General features: G+C 38.3%; 1 protein-coding gene across 2 annotated transcripts in view; it reads right to left on the bottom strand.

Moving 5' to 3' along the window:
* LOC126284632 (Fanconi anemia group D2 protein) overlaps positions 1–21,902 on the bottom strand; it is a 199,848-nt gene that overhangs the window by 162,754 nt on the left and 15,192 nt on the right. For both annotated transcript variants that reach the window (XM_049983707.1, XM_049983708.1), the window contains exons 4-6: positions 15,771–15,900; positions 12,564–12,640; positions 4,532–4,724 (exon numbers count right to left, since the gene is read on the bottom strand). In XM_049983707.1, coding sequence (XP_049839664.1) covers positions 4,532–4,724; positions 12,564–12,640; positions 15,771–15,900 — 400 coding nt within the window. The remainder of the gene's footprint in view (positions 1–4,531; positions 4,725–12,563; positions 12,641–15,770; positions 15,901–21,902) is intronic.

Below are 21,902 nucleotides of genomic sequence, written 5' to 3'. Positions count from 1 at the left end.
GTTCAGAAAAAAAGACTGCAATTATTTTACTCAAACATCAGGAAAGGAAAGCAATAATTGAAAAAAAAAAAAAAAAAAAAAAAAAAAAAAAAAGCAGTGGGTCTTGTCCCTCATTCAATCTGTACATTGAGCAAACTATAAAGGGGCCATAGAGAAATCATCTCAGGAAAACAGTCAGTAAGATGAACAACAACAAAAATGAAACATGGGTAATACAGGGCACACAAATTAAACCAAATTAACCTTGGGGAATTACATTAGAAAATAGGGTACTAAAAGTACTAGACAAGTTTGGCTGTTCAGACAGCAAAATAACTGACAAAGGTGAAATAACAAGGGTATAAAATGCAATTGATGGTGGCAATAACAAAAAAAAGCATATCTTAAGAGAGAAATATTCTAACATTTATATAAATTTAAGTGTAAGGAAGTCTTTTCTGAAAGTGCATGAGTGATGTCATCGTGCCAAATAAAGACAAACTACATGTAGGCCAAACGGCATGTAGGGGCAGAAATGGTCTCCAAGGAGAGAAGCATACTTGCTTGATCCACTGCACCTTCCAGAATGAAGGAGCACACACGAAATGCCACAAAAACATTCTGCAGACCATAACAATCCCTCCTCCAGCCAGGATATTTGTTTTCAGATGTTTCATGTCATACACTCCTGTCCAATGAAGTATAAAATGCAATTCATCTGAAATGGTCATCCATCACCACTAAAGGAGATCTAGTTGCGGTACTGGTGAGCAAATTCCAGCCTTCATCACTGATGAACAGCACCTGCTGCGGAGGCCCATGTGCAACAACATTCGCTGAATTTTTGATGGCAGCCCCCAGGTTCATCTGGGTGGTCAGTTGCCCAACTGTTGCATGTATGTTCACTCATACACATTTCCACAGGCTTCGCCCACCCCCACCATCTATGGCCTGTGGTGCACCACAGTTGCCTCAGCGCCAGTTTTGGATAGGCCATTACACTAAGCACGGTATACTTTAACAGTGGTGGCAAGTCAGTATACAAACTTTCAAAATGCTTTCACTCTTGATATGAAAGCCAATGATCATGCCCTTTGGGAGTCAGATAAATCACTGTTACCACATTATGACAATGACTTCATTGTTCTTCGTATCCCCCTTACAAGCTTTATAGACCCTCCACTGTTAGTGCTGCCAACTGCCCTCTGTGACTGGTTATTGCATGTTGACATCACGTACAGGACAAGAGGTCACATTAATGTGTCTCTTCTAGCCCCTCCAGCTTTACCACATTCGACTTTCTGTCAATCTCAATTTTCAGGCATCTGTATTCCTATTTGTCTAGTTTATTTGCTTCATTTTTATATTTCCTCCTTCAATCAATTAAGTGCAATATTTTATGTGCTGCCTCAGGATTTCTATTGAGTCTTGTCTTTCTGCATCTGTGATTCTCTGCTGCCTTCATTATTTCATCTCTCATAGCAAACTTTTGTCTTCTATTATATTCCTCTCTCCTGTTTTAATCAATAGTTGCCTGATGTTCCCTTTTAAACTCTCATTCAGGGACCTCTTGTTCCTTGAACTTATCTTGTTCCAATTTCCTCATTTCCTTTCTTTCTGCAATTTCTTTGGTTTTAATCTGCTGTTCATAACGAGTAAATTATGGACAGACTCTACATCAGCCTGTGGATATGTTTTCCAGCTTTACATTTGATTCCTGCGTCTCTGCCTTACGAGATTATCTGTCTTATCAGTGTATAATCTGTCACATACCTTCAAGTGTCTCCATTTATAAAACCACCTTTCATGATTCTCAACCCAGTATTTATAATGATTAAATTGCTTTGAGCAAAACTCTAAAATTCAGCTTCTTTTTTTCATTTAAATATGTGTTCTTCTCATATTTTAGTTGCCTTTATTTTGCATCTGATGAATTCCTGTCACCCTTTGCAATTAAATTTTCATCTACATCTACATTTATACTTCGCAAGCCACCCAACGATGTGTGTCGGCGGGCACTTTACGACCAGTCATTACCTCCCTTTCCTGTTCCAGTCACGTATGGTTCGCGGGAAGAACGACTGCTGAAAAGCCTCCGTGCATGCTCGAATCTCTCTAATTTTACATTCGTGATCTCCTCGGGAGGTATAAGTAGGGGGAAGCAATATATTCGATACTTCATCCAGAAACGCACCCTCTCGAAACCTGGACAGCAAGCTACACCGTAATGCAGAGCACCTCTCTTGCAGAATCTGCCACTTGAGTTTGCTAAACATCTCCGTAACGCTATCACACTTACCAAATAACCCTGTGACGAAACATGCCGCAATTCTTTGGATCTTCTCTATCTCCTCTGTCAACACGACCTGGTACAGATCCTACACTGATGAGCAATACTCAAGTATCGGTCAAATGAGTGTTTTGTAAGTCACCCCATTTGTTGATGGACTACATTTTCTAAGGACTCTCCCAATGAAACTCAACCTGGCACCTGCCTTACCAACAATATGAAACTGAATAATTTCTTTTTAATTCAACATACATTCTTTCAATCTCCTCATCATCTGCTGAGTTAGTAGGTATATATTCTTACTATGTTATTCATAATAGTTCACTGCATTCTTTTTTTTCTTATTCATCGCTAATCCTTCTTTTGTGTTATAACCACTTGATTTTTTTCCTGATAACTCTGTACTCACCAGACCATAAATCTGCATCTACTTGTCACCACACTTCACCAATCACCACTATTCCTAATCAGCATTGGTGTAGACATACTGTACACAATACTGTATAAGAGCATATAAATCAGTCATAACAGTAACTTTGTTGTCTGTTGTTAAGACACCAATATTGGTATTATAACAGAATATTTTGTTGTCCATACACCTCTATGAAAGTTATAATAAAATTTCTGTTATTTAATTACTTAAATCATATTTAGAGCACGGAAGGCATGAACAATATTCATCAAAAGTGAAATAATTATACACCTCACTTCATCACCGAAGTGACGAGCATTATAGAAGCTACTTTAAACAACAGTTACCTTCAAAGGATAAATGAAAGATATTAGGCCGATGTACCACACCTACTTCAATTTAAATATGTTGCTGACAAAATTAATATGAAATATTTATGTTCTAGCTTCCATAATTCACTAGGTGCAGTTGCACATGCTGTTAATGGTCACAAGTGTTATCAATCTACTGACCATTTCAAGACTTTGTAGCGACCCTTTTTTCAATCCTGACTTCCATATCTTGCATGATAGTAGGAATGTTAATTTATCTATACATTGACTGGTATTGAGGGGTTTTGTTCTATCCTGGCTAGTTCTTAAATTAACCCCAGTGAGTCACTACATGTATTGTGTTCCCAGTTCTGAAGAAAAAAGCCATAAGTAAATTAATACTAGTGTTTTCAATAGATTCTCGTTCACTTGTTTCAGTTACTAGTCTGCTGTTTATTCTTGGTGAAAATCACGTAACCTAATTATTTATGAACCTAAATCGAAGTAAAGTTCAAGATGTATAGTCAGTTTCAAATTAACACATTATTTTATTTAACAATAATTATTAATAAATCAGTCCATTCACACGATCACATTCAAAGGGGTTCTTTGAATAAGTATCTGATCTGGAATCCCGTCAATACCAGAGATTCTAAACAATGTTCTGTCACTTTCGATAAAAAGATTGTTCCCGTTTAATATCCATAAGCTGTCAAGAACTATGATTACTAGTTGCGTGAAGTAAAGCTTTTCCACTATCACAATACAAAGTTCAAATCTGTCCAAAAATCGTTAATTCCGTAAAACATTTAAATCTTCACACGAAGTGACGTTAAAGTCAGAGAGATTATTGATCACCTGCCCGTTCCTCTACTATGACAAAAGTTCTAATTATGATCTGAAATTAATGCTTCCCAAAAAACAATCTCATCGCAATTTATTCTTGCGCCCTTGTTTAATAAAGCTCCTATTGTTGCTTCTTAAAGCTGTATGTCCTAATTGACTTCGAACAGACTAGAGGATAGAGACTGGAGTATCATAATTGCATTGTATGTCTATTTATACTTTAGTAAACGCTATCTTTGGTGTTAAGACCTACATTCTGTGACTATAATATTGATTTTCTCATATATAAGAATAACTAATAATTCTATCGTTTTTCTCCCCTCCCATGCTTCCAAAATTTATGATTAAAATTCTTTTTCTATTATTTTCTTACTATAGATTTCCCTCTATTTGTCGCTTATTTCTATTTCGTAAATTAACACTTGTGGAGGGGCTTGGGACATTTTTTGAATTTATATTTCAAGGGCCTGGGAGCTAATTTGGGAGCTATTTTGGTTTATTAACACCGAGAGGCGTTGTAGGTGTTACAACTTCTACAAATGTGTTAACTGCTGATGAAACAGATTCTTAAGGGTCTACCGTTTTTCACTGTACTCTGATCAACAATATACCAGTCAGTCAGATTTATCATTTCTTGCCAGAAATGTTTTAAAGTAATTAATATTCACCAGTATCAAAGGAAGACAAACTCACCTGTGGCAAATCAGTAACTGAAGCATCTACATGGAGAAACTTAACCACATTGGGAAAGAATTCTGTTGGGGCGGTACGCAGAACTGTCAGAACTTGGTCAACCACCTCGGCTCTTATATCTGGAGCCACAGAGAGACAGCTCAAAGCATCCAGTATAACAGGAGTGAGTTCTGATTTCTCCACTAGAAGTGAGCTATAACAAAATAATGTTACATACAATACAAACTGCATTTACATACATTCACAATAAAGGGTGTAATGAAGTAGTAATATCTGAAACAAAACTGAGGCAAACACTAAGCATGGATCACAGAGACGAACGGAAAATATGTTTGTATATCTGTAGTATTTTAGGACCTTTAAAATTTATGCACTGGAAGAAAAAGTATTATACTAAAGAGGAAAATAAGATAGATAGGGACTGGGTGAGCTGTTTCGGATCTTGGTTAAGAGAAACGCAGTGTACTGAAAGTTAAAGTACTTTCTACAGCATGGGTCAAACACACATTCTAATCTTTTGGCAGCAGAATTTCTTCAACTGAGTCATCCATCCATGTCTCAAATAATAATTCAAATACCTGTTACATTGTGTGACCAAGCTGTTCTCCAGGCAACAATTTCTTAACGGCTGTCCATTTGCTGAAGTAGTGCACAAGTGACACTGTTTTTAGGTGCAGCGCAAAACATACATCGGTACTACACATCCAGGAGGAAGAAAACGGTCAACATGGGTGAAAAAAATGGATGAGCAAACGTGGCATAAAGGGTAGCTTGACACTTCATTGAAAATTACTTCTTTTAGGGGACTAGTTTCAAAATTAATTCAAGATGGGCAAGTATAATTATTGATATATACTAGACAAAAGCAACAAACATTAACAAAGCAGGACGCTTTGATGAGAAAAGCAATTACTTTTCCCAAGAAGTTATTGGCTACTCTAAGATTCCATACCAAATGTGCTCACTCACAAAATAACACCTTCTTGGTACACAAACATCCTCATTGCTAGTACCCACTTCTCTTTGAGGTCTCAATGACATGTCTTTGCAGTGCAGTGAATGCAGAGTTTTTATTTTCCTTAAATTCCTCAACTGTTGCCTATGGCCTACACTTTTTTAATGTACAGGCATATTCTGTTTAACACTGCTCCATGTTTGTTTGTTTCTGCTTTGATAATCTTGATATCTTCAGTTCATATTGTCAATTAAAACACTCATGTGATCTTTTCACCAAATTACCATATTCTACATTTTCCCTTCTCAAAATCACTCTGTCAGTTTGCCACAGGAGGTGTGAAATGAACTACAGTAGAAGTATTCACTGCTTGAAGGCACACACTTGATTACATGCTTCATCTTCTGTTGGCAGCAATCATATAACATCGTATGCACTTTCACGCATGGATACAGATTCGTCTTTAGTTCCATGCAGTATGCAGCAGTGTGGGGTATTGAGTTTAGGCATTCTGTGCAACTCCATAGCCTCTTGTTGTAGGCTAAAAGGAACATGTAAACAGACATTAATAATGTCTGTGAAGACTGAAAGAAAAGAAATGAGACTATTCGTTGCTGTGCTAGATATGGTTGCATGGCTGAACTGGAATGGCAGAGACTTTTGTTAAGTTGCTGGTATAGCAACTATCAGTCAACAATGTTCAATCCATTATATTAACAAGCAGTTGTTATGTGATGCACTGTCTACAATAGTACACCACTACACTACAGCATCACAAACAAAATTAAGTGAATGTTAATTTTGCACACTGCCAGCTACTGCAAAATGCAAAGTCAGCGCCTGTTGCTGACAAAATGCTTTTCCACTACTGATTTTCAGGTGTATGGGATTTCAAGAGCAGGGGATATATAGGGGGATCATTATACTGTTTGTTAGTGAGAGACAATGACAGACGTCTCAGATGCTTTATTTCATCAGATGCAAAGATCCAACGCAAAATAATACCTTCTATACCTGCTTGAACAAAATATGGTCACCTACACGTGACAACCACAGCAGGAGATGAAGCAGTACCTTAGACTTCTCAAACTAGGATCAACACCTGGTTTACATGAGACAAAAAACGCTGGGGAGCCATCCTGATTGTTGACCAAACAACCTTCACCCACATATCACAGAGGTGTATTAGAGCTGGATTCAAGAACAAACATTGTATTTGATAGCATCCAAGATAGGATTAAGAGGTCAGATGATTTGGAATTCAACATCAGCACTCATACATTCATGAAGTGTTGCTCAACATGTCCAGACACAATTCAGGAAAAATGTGGTAGTGCGCTGTCTTGCTGGGAGTACAGTTCTCAGCAGGGTGCTGCAGGTGGGGGGAAAAAAAAAAAAAAAAAAAAAAAAAAAAAAAAAAAAAAAAAAAAAAAAAAAAAAAAAAAACCGTATACGATCAGAGAAAGAGAGACAATGACAGATGTACACAGGACTCTGTTTCATCCCACGTAAAGATCCAGCACAAAATAATACCTTCTTTATGTGCTTGAACAGATGCAAATATGAGGCATTAGACCTACCTCAAGTGGTTTTCAATCTGCTCATACAATGTCATCAGCATATGCCAATGTGTACCACAACTTACCCGCGATAGCAAACTTTCTTCAAGCTTTGAGTGCCTAAACCCAGTGTTTCTGCAACTTGTTAATCAGTGAGGCATCTTATTCAGAGAATGAAAAGAGTTCAGTCACAGTGTAATATATGTAATCACGACAAAATGATGTGAAAGTTTGTACCATCTAAGCTGAGAACATGCTAGTGCCCATAGAGGCAAGAGAACCATCCATCCCTTCACTTGTTTGTGCCACAAGATTATGTTTGTTTTTAATTATTTTTCATTTATGAAACAGTTATTATGTTTTTGTGACCCAAGCCTTAGCAAAATATCAAGTTGCCTGAATAATGATAAAATAAATGTGAATAGAGCCACAACTCATCAATAAAATGACATAAACTACAATGTGCAATTTAAATTATGGACTACCACAAGGATCCATATTGGCTCCACTATTTTCCAATTTACATGTTGCCGATTTGCGAAATACGAAAGCAAGAACATTTATCTATGCTGACGCCTTAGCCTTGGTGACACAGTCTAATGATTTTACAATTTTAGAAATGGCTCTCACTCAGGATTCGTGAAGTCTATGTGAAATTTTTAATCTATGGTATCTCAAACTAAAGAAAAACAAAAGTAAATCTTCCACCTTCCATCTGAATAATTGACATGCAAACTATAAACAGCAAACTGCAATCAGAAATTAGTTGCTGCCATATAACCCATTATTAAAATATCTTGATGTGACCCTCGATCGCACCTAACTGGTACAGTGATAAAAATGAGCTACAATGCCTTTGTGAAGAAATGTTCTAAAAATTTAATATAACTGCATTTGTCCCACTGAAACCAAGAGAATATAAACAAAGTATTTCATCCCTATGAAGCATATATTTCTATTTCTGGCTGTTTTTGTGATTGGTGCTTTCTTTGACACATCAGTTCTGCATGAAGTCTATGCATTTGCTCATTGTTGCACTTCACTGGACTTCCCAATTCACAAATATTAGATTTAGTTTAGTTATTCCTCCTTCAAAAGACTGCTTTGAAAAATTTTATGTTTGTGGCACCAATGTAGCAACAATTGATGAACTGGTTTCTTTTGAGTTGGGAAACAGTTCTGTTGATTTTGTTGTTTTATAATCATGCCTGTATGGTACTATCCACTCCAGGTACAGTTATGGTGGCTTATCTGGTACATTAAATATCTAGATACTCCATTTCATACCAGCTCCCTGTTTTATGGATCCATGAACTGGACAAAATGTCCTGTTATTATGTAGATATACAAGATCTTCCTGCAAATCATCATGTCTTCTGCTCTTCTATCTATTTCTTGTTCGTAAAAAGAAATGTTATTCTTCTGCAAATGTCTGTAGCTTACAAGAAAACTGTAAATAAACAGCCCTTTACAGTGCTGGTTTATACCTCTTGCTATAAAATGATCAACTTGGTGTGTCTATTTTGTTACTGCAACATTTTATAGCACTACTTTACGTCCATCCATTATGGTCCGAGCTGCCAGAGATAGCGCTCATTCATGTGCGAAGTGTGCTTGCTTGTATGAATGAATGCATGAGTTTCCTTTTCTGACGGAGGCTTTGGTCGGAAGCTAATGTGTGAGTGTCTTTTTGCTGTGCCTGTTTGCAACTCCGTGTGTCATCTTGATATTCCAATGTGGAGTTTTTCATTGTTAAACTGTGCTGTTTATTTACAGTTTTCTTGTAAGCTACAGACATTTGCAGAAGAATAACATTTCTTTTTACGAACAAGAAATAGATAGAAGAGCAGAAGACATGATGATTTGCAGGAAGATCTTGTATATCTACATAATTGAGTAAGATTGGAAAGGTGAGGGTTCACTGAGACCATAAATTGAAAGTAATCTCCATGTTGTGAGCAAGAAGGGAGGCAAAGATGAAGGAAAGGATGTCAGGGAAGAAAAAGAATGATGGCCCTGCTGTGTATTATTAGCTACAGCAGTGACAAGTTGCTGCAATTTATAAACAGAAAAATAAACAAATAAAATAAAAAAAACTACTGTACACTAATGATTTTTTTAGCAACTCCTGGATGACGGCTGAAATTTCTATGAAGTTTCTTAAGAGTCTAGATGCCTAGACGAGTGCAGCATGAAGAAAGATCATTCTTATTATAAACAGATAACCTGCACACCCAAAGGAAGCACATTCCTCAGGAATGTTAATGTGTTTCTTCTTACTAACTATACAAGTTTCCTTTAGACCTGAGCATAATTTATCCTGTGAAAGCTAAATACAAAGTGCCCATTGTGCAGAGGTCCATTTCATTCCTTGAAAGAAAAGATGTAACAAGATTGAATATTTTAGAGCAGGATCGACCACAGTGTGCAAAGTTTCACATGTGCACACAATGCTCCACACGTGTAGAACAGAGTTCAGCCTGTTTGTAACTACTTGGCTTTGATCGGTCTTTCTGGGAACTACTTGGTACAGTGTGACACTTCATTTAGTAGTGCAATGTGATACTTTTTCTTCAGACATTTCATGTGGCATTTTTCGGTTGGCATGATTTTCAACAGTTTGGCAGACACAGTGGCAGTACCGTTTATTCTTTGCTATTTGTACATGATTAAAGGACATACAAAGGTTCAGTGGCTATTTGTACAAAAAGAGGTAGAGGTGATCTATCATAACAAGTCTTTAAAAAATTATAGGAAATACAGTTATTTTTTTGATGAGAACGATGAAAATTCTCAATGTGTCACAAATTAGTTACAGAATAGCATTGCAATACCATGCATAAATAATTTAATAATTATTTTATGATAAAAGAATACAAAATTAAACAATCAACAGGCAGTTTATATGGGATTCATTGCTTTTTACATGTAGAAGCACACGATGCTAAATATGAAGGCATGGAGCAGGTGATGAAACTAGTCATACTAATAGTACATTTTGTGAAGTCACATGCCTTATTACAGTCAGTTTCAACATTTCTTGGTGCAACTCAATGAAGAGAATTCAAACATTTTATATTACTGCAAAGCATGGTGCTTAAGTTTCGAACAATATTTCAATTTAAGATCTACTATTGTTAGATTTCTGAAGGAAGAGGGAAAGCAGGAACCAAAATTAGAAGATCCTGAATGGACTGTGGACCTCACATTTTTGTGCAATTGACTGCATGAGTCTTTTAAAAAGAAAATAATGTGGAAGGGACCATTTCTGATAAAGAACACCATTCATTTAATTAAGCTCCCTGACTTTATGGAAAACATGAAATTTGAATAATATTTGTAGCTTTGATAGAATTACAGGGACTTTTTTCTAAATATTTTTAAATCACTACGAATCTAACATCTGTTTTTGAACTGTTTTCGAAGCCCTTTGTCATGTCAGTTGAGGTCACCCCTGTGCAAGACGGAACTAATCAATCTCCAATTTAATTCCTGATTACAAGATAAATTATTTTACATTACAACTGTCCAGGACTTCAACAAACTTTTCCTTGGGAAGAATTTCCACATCTTCATAATGAGGCTGAAATCTATCGATCAAAATGTGTCGGTGTGGCACATTTCTTTTTTTTTCCTTTATTTTTTTGTAAATTATGAAACTAAATACATAACAATTAATCTATGACATCGTCTGCTACTGTCCATTTATCTAAAGTTTGAGACACATATAAAAGCAAACCACCAGTAACTAAATAATAGCGAAAATTTGTTTTGCTTGTGATCTATATTGTTAAAATACAAGAAATATGAAACAAGCCATATACAAAACATTTGACATCCTTGCATGACTGAACTGTTGCCTAATGTGATGTGCTGCAGTTCCCCCAACCAAGACAGCAGAGCGTATTAGTGGGAGAAGTATACATTCAAACGAGAGAGACCCATACCCACGCAGAAATCTTGTTTTCCCTGTTTTATAGGTCATGTACATGTTTGTTGTTGCCAGGAATGCTGTAATTCAATGGGCTGTGTTAATCCCTGCAGGCTGCGCATTAGTATCAGTTGCAGGAGAAGAGGATGATGATTATTCCCCTCAATGCTGTCACAGGTATTCCAGTAAGTAAGATATTTCGGAACTCTGTTGTGATGATATCCTGAGTTTGCATAGCAGATAGATGTAACTAATTGTGTGATGCTTTAATAAAGGACCAAGCACAGCCAGTAGAGGTACGGAGGGGAAGTTGAATGATAATGATGATGAGAAGGAGGAGGAGTAATCAACTGCACTAAGTTTCGCTGAAACTATTACCAACTATTTAACCTCATTTAGTGTAGGTGAGTCGGTTCCAGCCAGTATCCACAATACTGAGTGACAACACTTCACTTCATCACTTCACAGTATGTTCCGCCAGCAGATGGAGTATTGGAGGGGGGGGGGGGGTGACCGGGAGAGGGGGGGGGGGGGGGGGGGGCGAAGCTACACTTCTCGATTTCTTGAATTATTCAGGAAATAAAGGATCTCTCCTTTTGTGCAATCGTATTTATCAGTGCCTTAGATGAGTAAAATAACTGTTGAAGATAAACAAATTCTTCTTCATTCTGGATATTGTCTTCAAATTAAGACATCAGCTAACACGTTTAATGCGACATTAAAACAAATGACTACTGAATTAATGAAACATGTATGGCACTAATATACATTTTATGATTTGTTAGGTTGTTTGTCACTATGTATGCAAGCCTTTCGAGCCAGAGGCTCCTTCTCCTGGCAGAAGGATTGAAGGCGAAGGAAGATGGGTGAAGGAAAAGGACTGGAGAGGTTTAGGAAATGGGGAGGAATTCGAAAAAGTCACCCAGAACCCCAGGTCAGGGGAGTCATATCCGACAGGATGCAATGAAAAGATTGAATCAGTCTTTCCTCCTCATACCGTCCAGTATGTCTCCCCAGACCTGGGATTCTAAGCGTCTTTCCTGAGCTCTACCCCTTTTCCTAAACCTCTCCAGTCCTTTTCCTTCACCTTTCTTCCTTCCTCTTCAACCCTTCTGCCAGGGGAAGGAGCCTCTGACGCCAAAAGCTTGCATACGCAAAACTGTTTTATATGGGCATACCCCTGCTGCTGCTTGGTGATTAGATTTTTTTATCCATCCAATTACATTATATTGTCAAAAATTGTTTATTTTGATCATTACGTCTAAGAAAAACCTATTTCGATTCACATAGACTCGTTAAAAAGGGGTGTTACTGAATTAGCCATTATTTTGTGACTTGCATTGTAGTACTTACTTAAATAGTGCTGACAAACTATACTTAAATGTGGTGTTCTATACTTCACAAGATCCTGCGTAACAGGCAAAGAAAGTCTTTGTGATTCATACCATTACTATTTGTTACCATGTCACATTATTGCTCATGAACGCAAAAGCACCAATTAATTTAGATCAGCACTATTCATACTACGAGTGAAGCAGTAAACTGAATTCAAGTGAAGAAAATAAAATAGAGGACAAAGTTACCAACCTCAGCTTCTGTGCAATTTCATCGTGCTGTTCATCACAGATGATGTCCGGAAGGCAGAATATAACTTCTCTTTGGACCTGAAAATTTAAAAACAGAGTTATAGAAAGTTTTTACTACAAAGTAATATAGCCAACAAATACTTTTCAAAATTGTGTGTTATCAAAACCCTAAAAGGGATTAGGTTTTTCGTGTTGAAATTTTGTGTGTGTGTGTGTGTGTGTGTGTGTGTGTGTGTGTGTGTGTGTGTGAGAGAGAGAGAGAGAGAGAGAGAGAGAGAGAGAGAGAGAGAGAGATTTAATACTGATGAAGGCGTGTTAGGCCAAAAGCTTTGTTTGACAATATTTTGTTGTGCCTATCTGAGACTCAGCATCTCTGCAGTATGGTGTGTAGCAACTATCCTTTTCATAAAATTACCTACTGGTTTATGTAGGGATAACACAAAAATAGGAATTAGATCATGGATGTATTTAAGTTGAAGTGTCGCCGATGCTTTCCTTCAAATGTACTCAGTTATTCAAATGTGATACTGTAGTATTCTACAAAACTGACTCTTATTGAAAAGGCAACACAGCTTGCTCTGCACTTAACTGCATTATGAGACACAAGAACGTATGTCTCTGTGACTACGACAGACTCAGCCTGTTAAGTATTTGCACATATCAGATAACTTCTTGAGTAGTCGTGCGAAACATTCCAAATTTTTAACACACACTCTCTTTCCTGTCCTGAAAACAGTAGAAGGTTTTACCAGAACTAAAAATGCCACTGTTCGGCCCTTTTTTTGTTTTGGTTGCCAGGTATGTGGAAAAACACCACTTACAGCAAAATAAATGTTAAATAAACTGTTGTAGTCATCAAAGTATTTTTACCATTCTTGCCCAACTGTTAGGGTTAATTTTACGTCAGGTGGTATTGGATACGAATATCTGTTTGATGAATCTTTGGTTAGATCCAGGACACAGTTAAACTGGGCAACATTGAACCTGAAGAACTCACAGAGCTTTGTCTTCATTTAATAAATGACTACTGACAAATGTTGTAAAAAAAACTTGTCAAGCTTTATCCACATTATGGGATGTGTTTCAGCTTTTTTGTCATGTAACTGTTGGTGCATAATGCCTTCTTTATCATCATTTTCTTGCAGTAGTAAGTTCAACAATAACACATGATCATTAATCTGAAAAACGTGTGTCTATTTCCAAGAACTGTTCATGACTAAGCTATGAGCTACTTGCACATGGCATGCTCAGACAGCATGTTCAGTACTATCACACTCAAATAAAGTACTTTAACTTTTCTTTTCTCTATACTACAGTTTCCCTCCAACTTCAAAATAGATTTTGATATGTTAGCTACCTTTAGTACGCAAAAATGAGTCACCTAAAATGAACCAAATGTAAAATAGCCAGCCACCACAATTTTCACTACAGCCCATTCAAGTTTTATGCTACAGAGTAGGTGTATTTGTAAATTAAATGTTAGAATAAATATGACCAAAATCAAGAAAATTGACACTTCATCATCAAGCTGTGGTATGAAACTATAAGATATGAAACATGTCAGTTTTGTGTGCCAATGTCCTCAGAATAAGATAAGAACTATCATATAGTGAAGAAAACACGCAAATCTGAAACAAGTCGTTTTAATTTTTTAAGGGGAAGGGAGAACCTTTTCCAAAAAAAATCAACTCTAGGAATTGATGGAGGTTTGCTTCCTTTACATGTAGAATTTTTCTCACACATTGCTATCAACTACTTCGTAGGAACTAGACATTAATTTCCACTGTGGTGTCTCTTGATTTTGAAAGTTGTATCCATTGGCCATGGTATGAGCCTCGCCAGCAAGCTGTGTTCTGCCTGGCCAGCTGTCAGGCCCAGGGAGTTTCATTTAACAAAAGACACTAATAAAAGTTTCTTAATAAGATCAAACGATGGAAAATCAGGGATAGAATATAAAAAAAATGAAATAGGATGGATTGTTACTCACAACATACAGGTGCCTCTTCTCAATAAGAGTTATTTATCTTTCAATCTCTGCACAGTCTACTTCTTTTTATTTCATTATACATATGTTTACAAAAACAAGTGAGACAGATAACATTACAAAGAAACTATTATTCAAGGTGTATAAGTGGCTGACTGTTTCACAACCTTGAACTTTATCCTCACCCTGTGATGAGTTACATCAAAAGCAATGAAGTCAGTGACAGTGAATGACCAGTTGACATCAGACAAGTTTTTGCACTCTGGTAGGTGGAAAAAACGTGAAGACCCTATGTGAGCTCACTGTCAATGACATGATTTGATTTTTTATTAGTCCAGTTTTATCATATATCACTAATTGTACAATTTATATTGGACAGGTCAAAGATAAGTTACAATAATACATAGTATTAGCAATTAAAATTAGGTACCTACTACAATTAATTTTGTAACTTATTCAGAAATTCTCTGACAGAATAGAAACAGTGCTTTCTTAGTTTAGCTTTAAATATTGGACGAGTAGTATTTTTTATTTGCTCTTGTATCTTATTGTGTAGTATTACACCAATGTTAATTATGCTCCTCCGATAGGTGGTTGTTCTGTGATATTTTTGATGTATGTTTGATTCCCTTCTGGTACTATAGTTGTGTACATTTTTGTTCTGTAGCAGTTTGCCTGTTTTCAGGAGGTAGTCCCTAGTGAATAAGATAGTTTCATAAATGAATAAACTTGGAACATTTAGAACACCAAGCTCAGTAAAATGGGATTTACAGGACAACTCTGAGGAGTGCAAGGGTAAGTTTATTTTGCAACAGACATGTAAACAGCATTTTTCAGAGAAAAGCAACAACAAATTTACGGCAAACAGCTTGTCATTGTCATTAGGTTGATTTAAGTTGAAACTTTTGGCGGCTGAAGGACACAGTTCATTTACAAATACAGCATGACAAATGAAGCAATGTGAACAGTTTCTACTTTTTCATTCAGTTTGTGTCATAGCTCATATTTAAATGAAAATTCAGTTATCACAAGCACCTGTCATCAGTAGCCCTATCAGAGAACAGGACAAAAGCATTGATTTCTAATTCAAGAAATATTTTGTATTTTTATTCATATTTTGCACACTGAAATTAAACTGAGCTTTACAGCAATGAATATAAAAATTAGACATTTCACTTTATATAAATACAAAATATAATCAAGAGATTATTAGAAGTAATTTACCGCAGTCTGTGCAGCATCCAGAACCTCAGCAAGTTGTGTACTAAGGAACTTTGGGTCCACTATGTTGTCCAAAAAACGCATCTGACGCAAAATAAGACGTGCCCAGGGAAATTCATCTTCATTTGAGGCACTGGGGAAAAAATGTGATTATATAAAAATGGTACACATCAGTACCCCAAGAGGGAAGTTTACTAAATGCTCAAAAATAAGAAGAGAAAAAAAGACAAGCCATAGCAACGTAACTGAAAAAAGGGAAATAAATTGTAATTTGCATTTCAATCCCATTTATCTGACACAGAGCATCTTCTACAGTAAATAGCTAGATGTCAATTAACAAAATTAATTTACTAACAAACAATCCAGAAATTCAGAAAGAAACACATCTTCATAAAGATGTGCATACTTTTACCACTAAATAACATATGGTGCAAATGAGATCAAATAATGGAAAATCCAGGATGGAATAATGATAATATTATGAAAAGGACAGATCGCTATTCACCATATATTGGAAATGCTTAGTCACAGATAGCCACAACAAAAATATTGTCAAAAAAATAAGCTTTTGGCAAAAATTGCCTTCATGGGAATTAGACAACACACACACACACACACACACACACACACACATGATGGTGTGTGTGTGTGTGTGTGTGTGTGTGTGTGTGTGTGTGTGTGTGTGTGTGTTTGTCTTATTCTGAAGAAAGCCTTTCTTGGCCAAAAGTTTACTTGTTTGACAGTCTTCTTGTGTTCCAATCTGCGACTCAGCATCTTCACACTATGATGACGTGCTGTAAATGATAATTTACAGAAAGCATAACTGTTAACATTATACCTGCAAAAGATGGTAAAGAATAACTTACTTATTTTTGGAGAGAGGGAGATAAGGAGGGAGGGGGAGGGGGAGGGGGAGGGGGGAGGGGGAGGGGGAGGGGGAGGGGGGAGGGGGAGGAGGGGAGCGGGAGGGGGAGAGGGGGGAAAGGGAGAGAAGGGGGAAGAGGAATAACAGATTAAATGTGGTGATGAGAAAACAAATTAGTGAATATCTTTATAAAATTAAACTGGGAGTGGCAGTAGCAAACAGAAGTATGAGAAGGCAAAATGCTATATATTCAGATCAATTAAATAGTAAATAAACTAAATATTTCACTTAACCAAAATAGAAGGAAGGCTATTGTTCACCCACAGCTGACTATTCGACAGTTCATGAACACATACAGAATCACTGAAAATTTCGCTATCTTCCAAGCAAGCTGTCAGTCTAAAACTTCCTGGTAGATAAGACTGCCTGGTACACTCATAAGAACCAAGGCAACTCTGTTTAATGAATGGTTGCTCAAAAAGAGTTGTGGGGGAGGAAATGAAATGAATCACACAACGTAAGAAAGAAAAGGTGGAAGCAGGAATATTGGAGTTCCCATACAGTGAGGTTTGCACCCAACAGAGATAGCTTAGACACTGGAAACCAGAGTTAGGAGCTGGGTGCCATTACCGCCACCACCATCCACCATGGTGGCTGCATGGATAGCAACAGATGATCGAGGGGTTAACGGCCAGCTTATAAAGGATACTGACAGATGTCAAGCAGCAGTCATTAAGCAACAAATATGTTTGCCAAAATAGTGTGGAGTAATTACAATGTTACCCAGCTCACCTGAGAATTCTACAAGATAGAAAAATGCCAGGAAAACATCAGATCACATATAAGAGTTGGTAGTCTAATTTGACAATACAACCACGTATGTTGCCGTGTTTCTTTCACTTCTCCCTGAGGTATTTGTCCCTTCATATTTCTCAAATGATTACTAATTTAATCACCAATAAATTATTTCCCACCAAAATGTAGCAGCCTTCACTTTTAGCTTGGAATATAGGTAATGTTTTAACTGGCAATGTTAGATTTACGCAACAAAGTGTACCAAAAATGATACATTTTGGAGAGAACTTTAACGTGGTATACTCTTAACTCACTTATTTGTTACATAGTTTAATTCTTAATTCCTTTGCCTGTTTTTGGTACTTGCATTGTTTAATTCATACATTTCGGGCGTATTATAGTATTTGAGAGTGTAGCATCGCGATTTAGTACCTGAATAGTGAAAAATTGTCAGTCTTCTGTTTTTGTTTTGAACGGCCAGTGTCGGTTGGTCATAGCCAGTGTGCTCCCTGCCGCCGTTGGATAAGCAGTTGCAGCAGCAAGTCGTATACTCTTAGCTCACTTATTTGTTACATAGTTTAATTCTTAATTCATTTGCGTGTTTTTGGTACTTGCATTGTTTACTTCACAAATTTCGGGCGTATTACAGTATTTGAGAATGTAGCATCACGTTTCAGTACCTGAGTAGTGTAAAATCGCATAGTCTCCTTCCGCTGCCGAGCAGTGTATCAGCAGTGCGCAAGTAGCAGCATTACTGCATCTATTAGGCAATCTTGTATTTTAATAACTGCTTAAATTTTGTGTCAAATTGTTTGTGCTCTCTGTAGATTAGTTCAGACGTTCTTTGCACAACAGTTTTTAGCATGGATAGGGACTGCAACTGCTGTGTTTGGGTGCAAGCTGAGTTGGCATCCCTTCGCTCCCAGCTTCAGGCAGTGTTGGCTTCGGTCACACAGCTTGAGGCTATTGCCAATGGGCATCACTGTGGGGGTCCGGATGGGGGTTTGTCGGGGACGGCAAGCTCGTCCCACGCATCCCCCGATCGGACCATGCCTGTGGCTGCCCGGCATATTGCCCACACTGAGACTGATCCCTCACCTGTGGTAGAGTGGGAGGTCGTCTCGAGGTGTGGCAGGGGGAAAAAGACATTCCAGAAGGCTGAACGGAAAGCCTCTCCAGTTTGTCTGAATGAACCGGTTTCAGGCTCTGTCTCAGGCTGATACTGATCTTCGGCCGGACATGGCTGCTTGCCCCTCAGTCTGTAAGATCCAGGCGGTCGCAGAGGGTGAACTTATTGGTAGTTGGGATCTCCGTCAGGTGCGTAATGGGGCCCCTTAGGGATATGGCAGCAAGACAGGGGAAGAAAACCAATGTGCAATCCATGTGCATACCGGGGGGAGTCATTCCACATGTTGGAAAGTTTCCTTCCGGATGCCATGAAGGGTACAGGGTGCACCCATCTGCAGGTTGTCGCTCATGTAGGCACCAATGACGTGTGTCGCTATGGATCGGAGGAAATCCTCTCTGTCTTCCGGCGGCTATCTTATTTGGTGCAGACTGCCAGTCTCGCTAGCGGGATGAAAGCAGAGCTCACCATCTACAGCATCGTCGACAGGACTGACTGCAGACCTTTCGTACAGAGCCGAGTGGAGGGTCTGAATCAGAGGCTGAGACGGTTCTGCGACCGTGTGGGCTGCAGATTCCTCGACTTGTGCCATAGGGTGGTGGGGTTTCGGGTTCCGCTGGATAGGTCAGGAGTCCACTACACGCAGCAAGCGGCCACACGGGTAGCAGGGGTTGTGTGGTGTGGACTGGGCGGTTTTTTAGGTTAGATGGCCTCGGGCAAGTACAGAAAGGGCAAGAGCCTCAAAGGGTGCGGGGCAAAGTCAGGACATGCGGTGACCAAGCAGCAATCAGTATTGTAATTGTAAACTGTCGAAGCTGCATTGGTAAAGTACCGGAACTTCAAGCGCTGATAGAAAATACCGAATCTGAAATCGTTATAGGTACAGAAAGCTGACTGAAGCCAGAGATAAATTCTGCCAAATTTTTTACAAAGGTACAGACGGTGTTTAGAAAGGATAGATTGCATGCAACTGGTGGTGGAGTGTTTGTTGCTGTTAGTAGTAGTTTATCCTATAGTGAGGTAGAGGTGGATAGTTCCTGTGAATTATTATGGGTGGAGGTTACACTCAACAACCGAGCTAGGTTAATAGTTGGCTCCTTTTACCGACCTCCCGACTCTGAGAGAAAATTTGGAATACATTTTACACAAATTTTCTCAGCATGTTATAGTCTTAGGTGGAGATTTCAATTTACCAGATATAGACTAGGACACTCATATGTTTAGGACGGGTGGTAGGGACAGAGCATCGAGTGACATTATACTGAGTACACTGTCCGAAAATTACCTCGAGCAATTAAACAGAGAACCGACTCGTGGAGATAACATCTTGGACCTTCTAATATCAAACAGACCTGAACTTGACGACTGTAAGTGTAGAACAGGGAATCAGTGATCATTAGGCCATTGCAGCATCCCTGAATATGGAAGTTTATAGGAATATAAAAAAAGGGAGGAAGGTTTATCTGTTTAGCAAGAGTAATAGAAGGCAGATTTCAGACTACCTAACAGATCAAAACAAAAATTTCTGTTCCGACACTGACAATGTTGAGTGTTTATGGAAAAAGTTCAAGGCAATCGTAAAATGCGTTTTAGACAGGTACGTGCCGAGTAAAACTGTGAGGGACGGGAAAAAACCACCGTGGTTCCAGAACAAAGTTAGGAAACTGCTGCGAAAGCAAAGAGAGCTCCACTCCAAGTTTAAACGCAGTCAAAACCTCTCAGACAAACAAAAGCTAAACAATGTCAAAGTTAGCGTAAGGAGGGCTATGCGTGAAGCATTCAGTAAATTCGAAAGTAAAATTCTATGTACCGACTTGGCAGAAAATTCTAGGAAGTTCTGTTCTTACGTTAAATCAGCATATCGAGACACTCCGGGATGATGTTGGCATTGAAACAGAGGATGACACGCGTAAAGCTGAAATACTAAACACCTTTTTCCGCTGTTTTACAGAGGAATACCGCACTGTTGTTCCTTCTCTAAGTCCTTGCACAAATGAAAAAATGGCTGACATCGAAATAAGTGTCCAAGGAATAGAAAAGCAACTGAAATCACTCAACAGAGGAAAGTCCACTGGACCTAACGGGATACCAATTGGATTCTACACAGAGTACGCAAAAGAACTTTCCCCCCTTCTAACAGCCGTGTACCACAAGTCGCTAGAGGAACGGAAGGTTCCAAATGATTGGAAAAGAGCACAGGTAGTCCCAGTCTTCAAGAAGGTTCATCAAGCAGATGCGCAAAACTATAGACCTATATCTCTGACGTCGATCTGTTGTAGAATTTTAGAACATGTTTTTTGCTCGCGTATCATGTCATTTTTGGAAACCCAGAATCTACTCTGTAGGAATCAACATGGATTCTGGAAACAGCGATCGTGTGAGACCCAACTCGCTTTATTTGATCATGAGACCCAGAAAATAATAGATACAAGCTCCCAGGTAGATGATATTTTCCTTGACTTCCGGAAGGCATTCGATACAGTTCCGCACTGTCGCCTGATTAACAAAGTAAGGTCCTACAGAATATCAGACCATCTGTGTGGCTGGATTGAAGAGTTTTTAGCAAACAGAACACAGCATGTTGTTATCAATGGAGAGACGTCTGCAGACGTTAAGGTAACCTCTGGCATGCCACAGGGGAGTGTTATGAGACCATTGCTTTTCACAATATATATAAATGACCTAGTAGATAGTGTCGGATGTTCCATGCAGCTTTTCGGGGATGATGCTGTAGTATACGGAGAAGTTGCAGCATTAGAAAATTGTAGCGAAATGCAGGAAGATCTTCAGCAGATAGGCACTTGGTGCAGGGAGTGGCAACTGACCCTTAACATAGATAAATGTAATGTATTGTGAATACATAGAAAGAAGGATCCTTTATTATATGATTATATGATAGCGGAACAAACGCTGGTAGCAGTTACTTCTGTAAAATATCTGGGAGTATGCGTGCGGAATGATTTGAAGCGGAATGATAACATAAAAATAATTATTGGTAAGGCGGGTACCAGGTTGAGATTCATTAGGAGAGTCCTTAGAAAATGCAGTCCATCAACAAAGGAGGTGGCTTACAAAACACTCGTTCGAGGTATACTTGAGTATTGCTCATCAGTGTGGGATCCGTACCAGGTCGGGTTGACAGAGGAGATAGAGAAGATCCAAAGGAGAGCGGCGCGTTTCATCACAGGGTTATTTGGTAAGCGTGATAGCGTTACGGAGATGTTCAGCAAAGTGGCAGACTCTGCAAGAGAGGCACTCTGCATCGCGGTGTAGCTTGCTGTTCAGGTTTCGATAGGGTGTGTTTCTGGATGAGGTATCGAATATATTGCTTCCCCCTACTTTACCTCCC

Source organism: Schistocerca gregaria, chromosome 8 (assembly GCF_023897955.1).
Source record: "Schistocerca gregaria isolate iqSchGreg1 chromosome 8, iqSchGreg1.2, whole genome shotgun sequence".
In the NCBI taxonomy this organism is placed as follows: domain Eukaryota; kingdom Metazoa; phylum Arthropoda; class Insecta; order Orthoptera; family Acrididae; genus Schistocerca; species Schistocerca gregaria.
The sequence above is the reverse complement of the archived record's forward strand: the minus strand, read 5'-3'. Positions and strand labels throughout refer to the sequence as shown.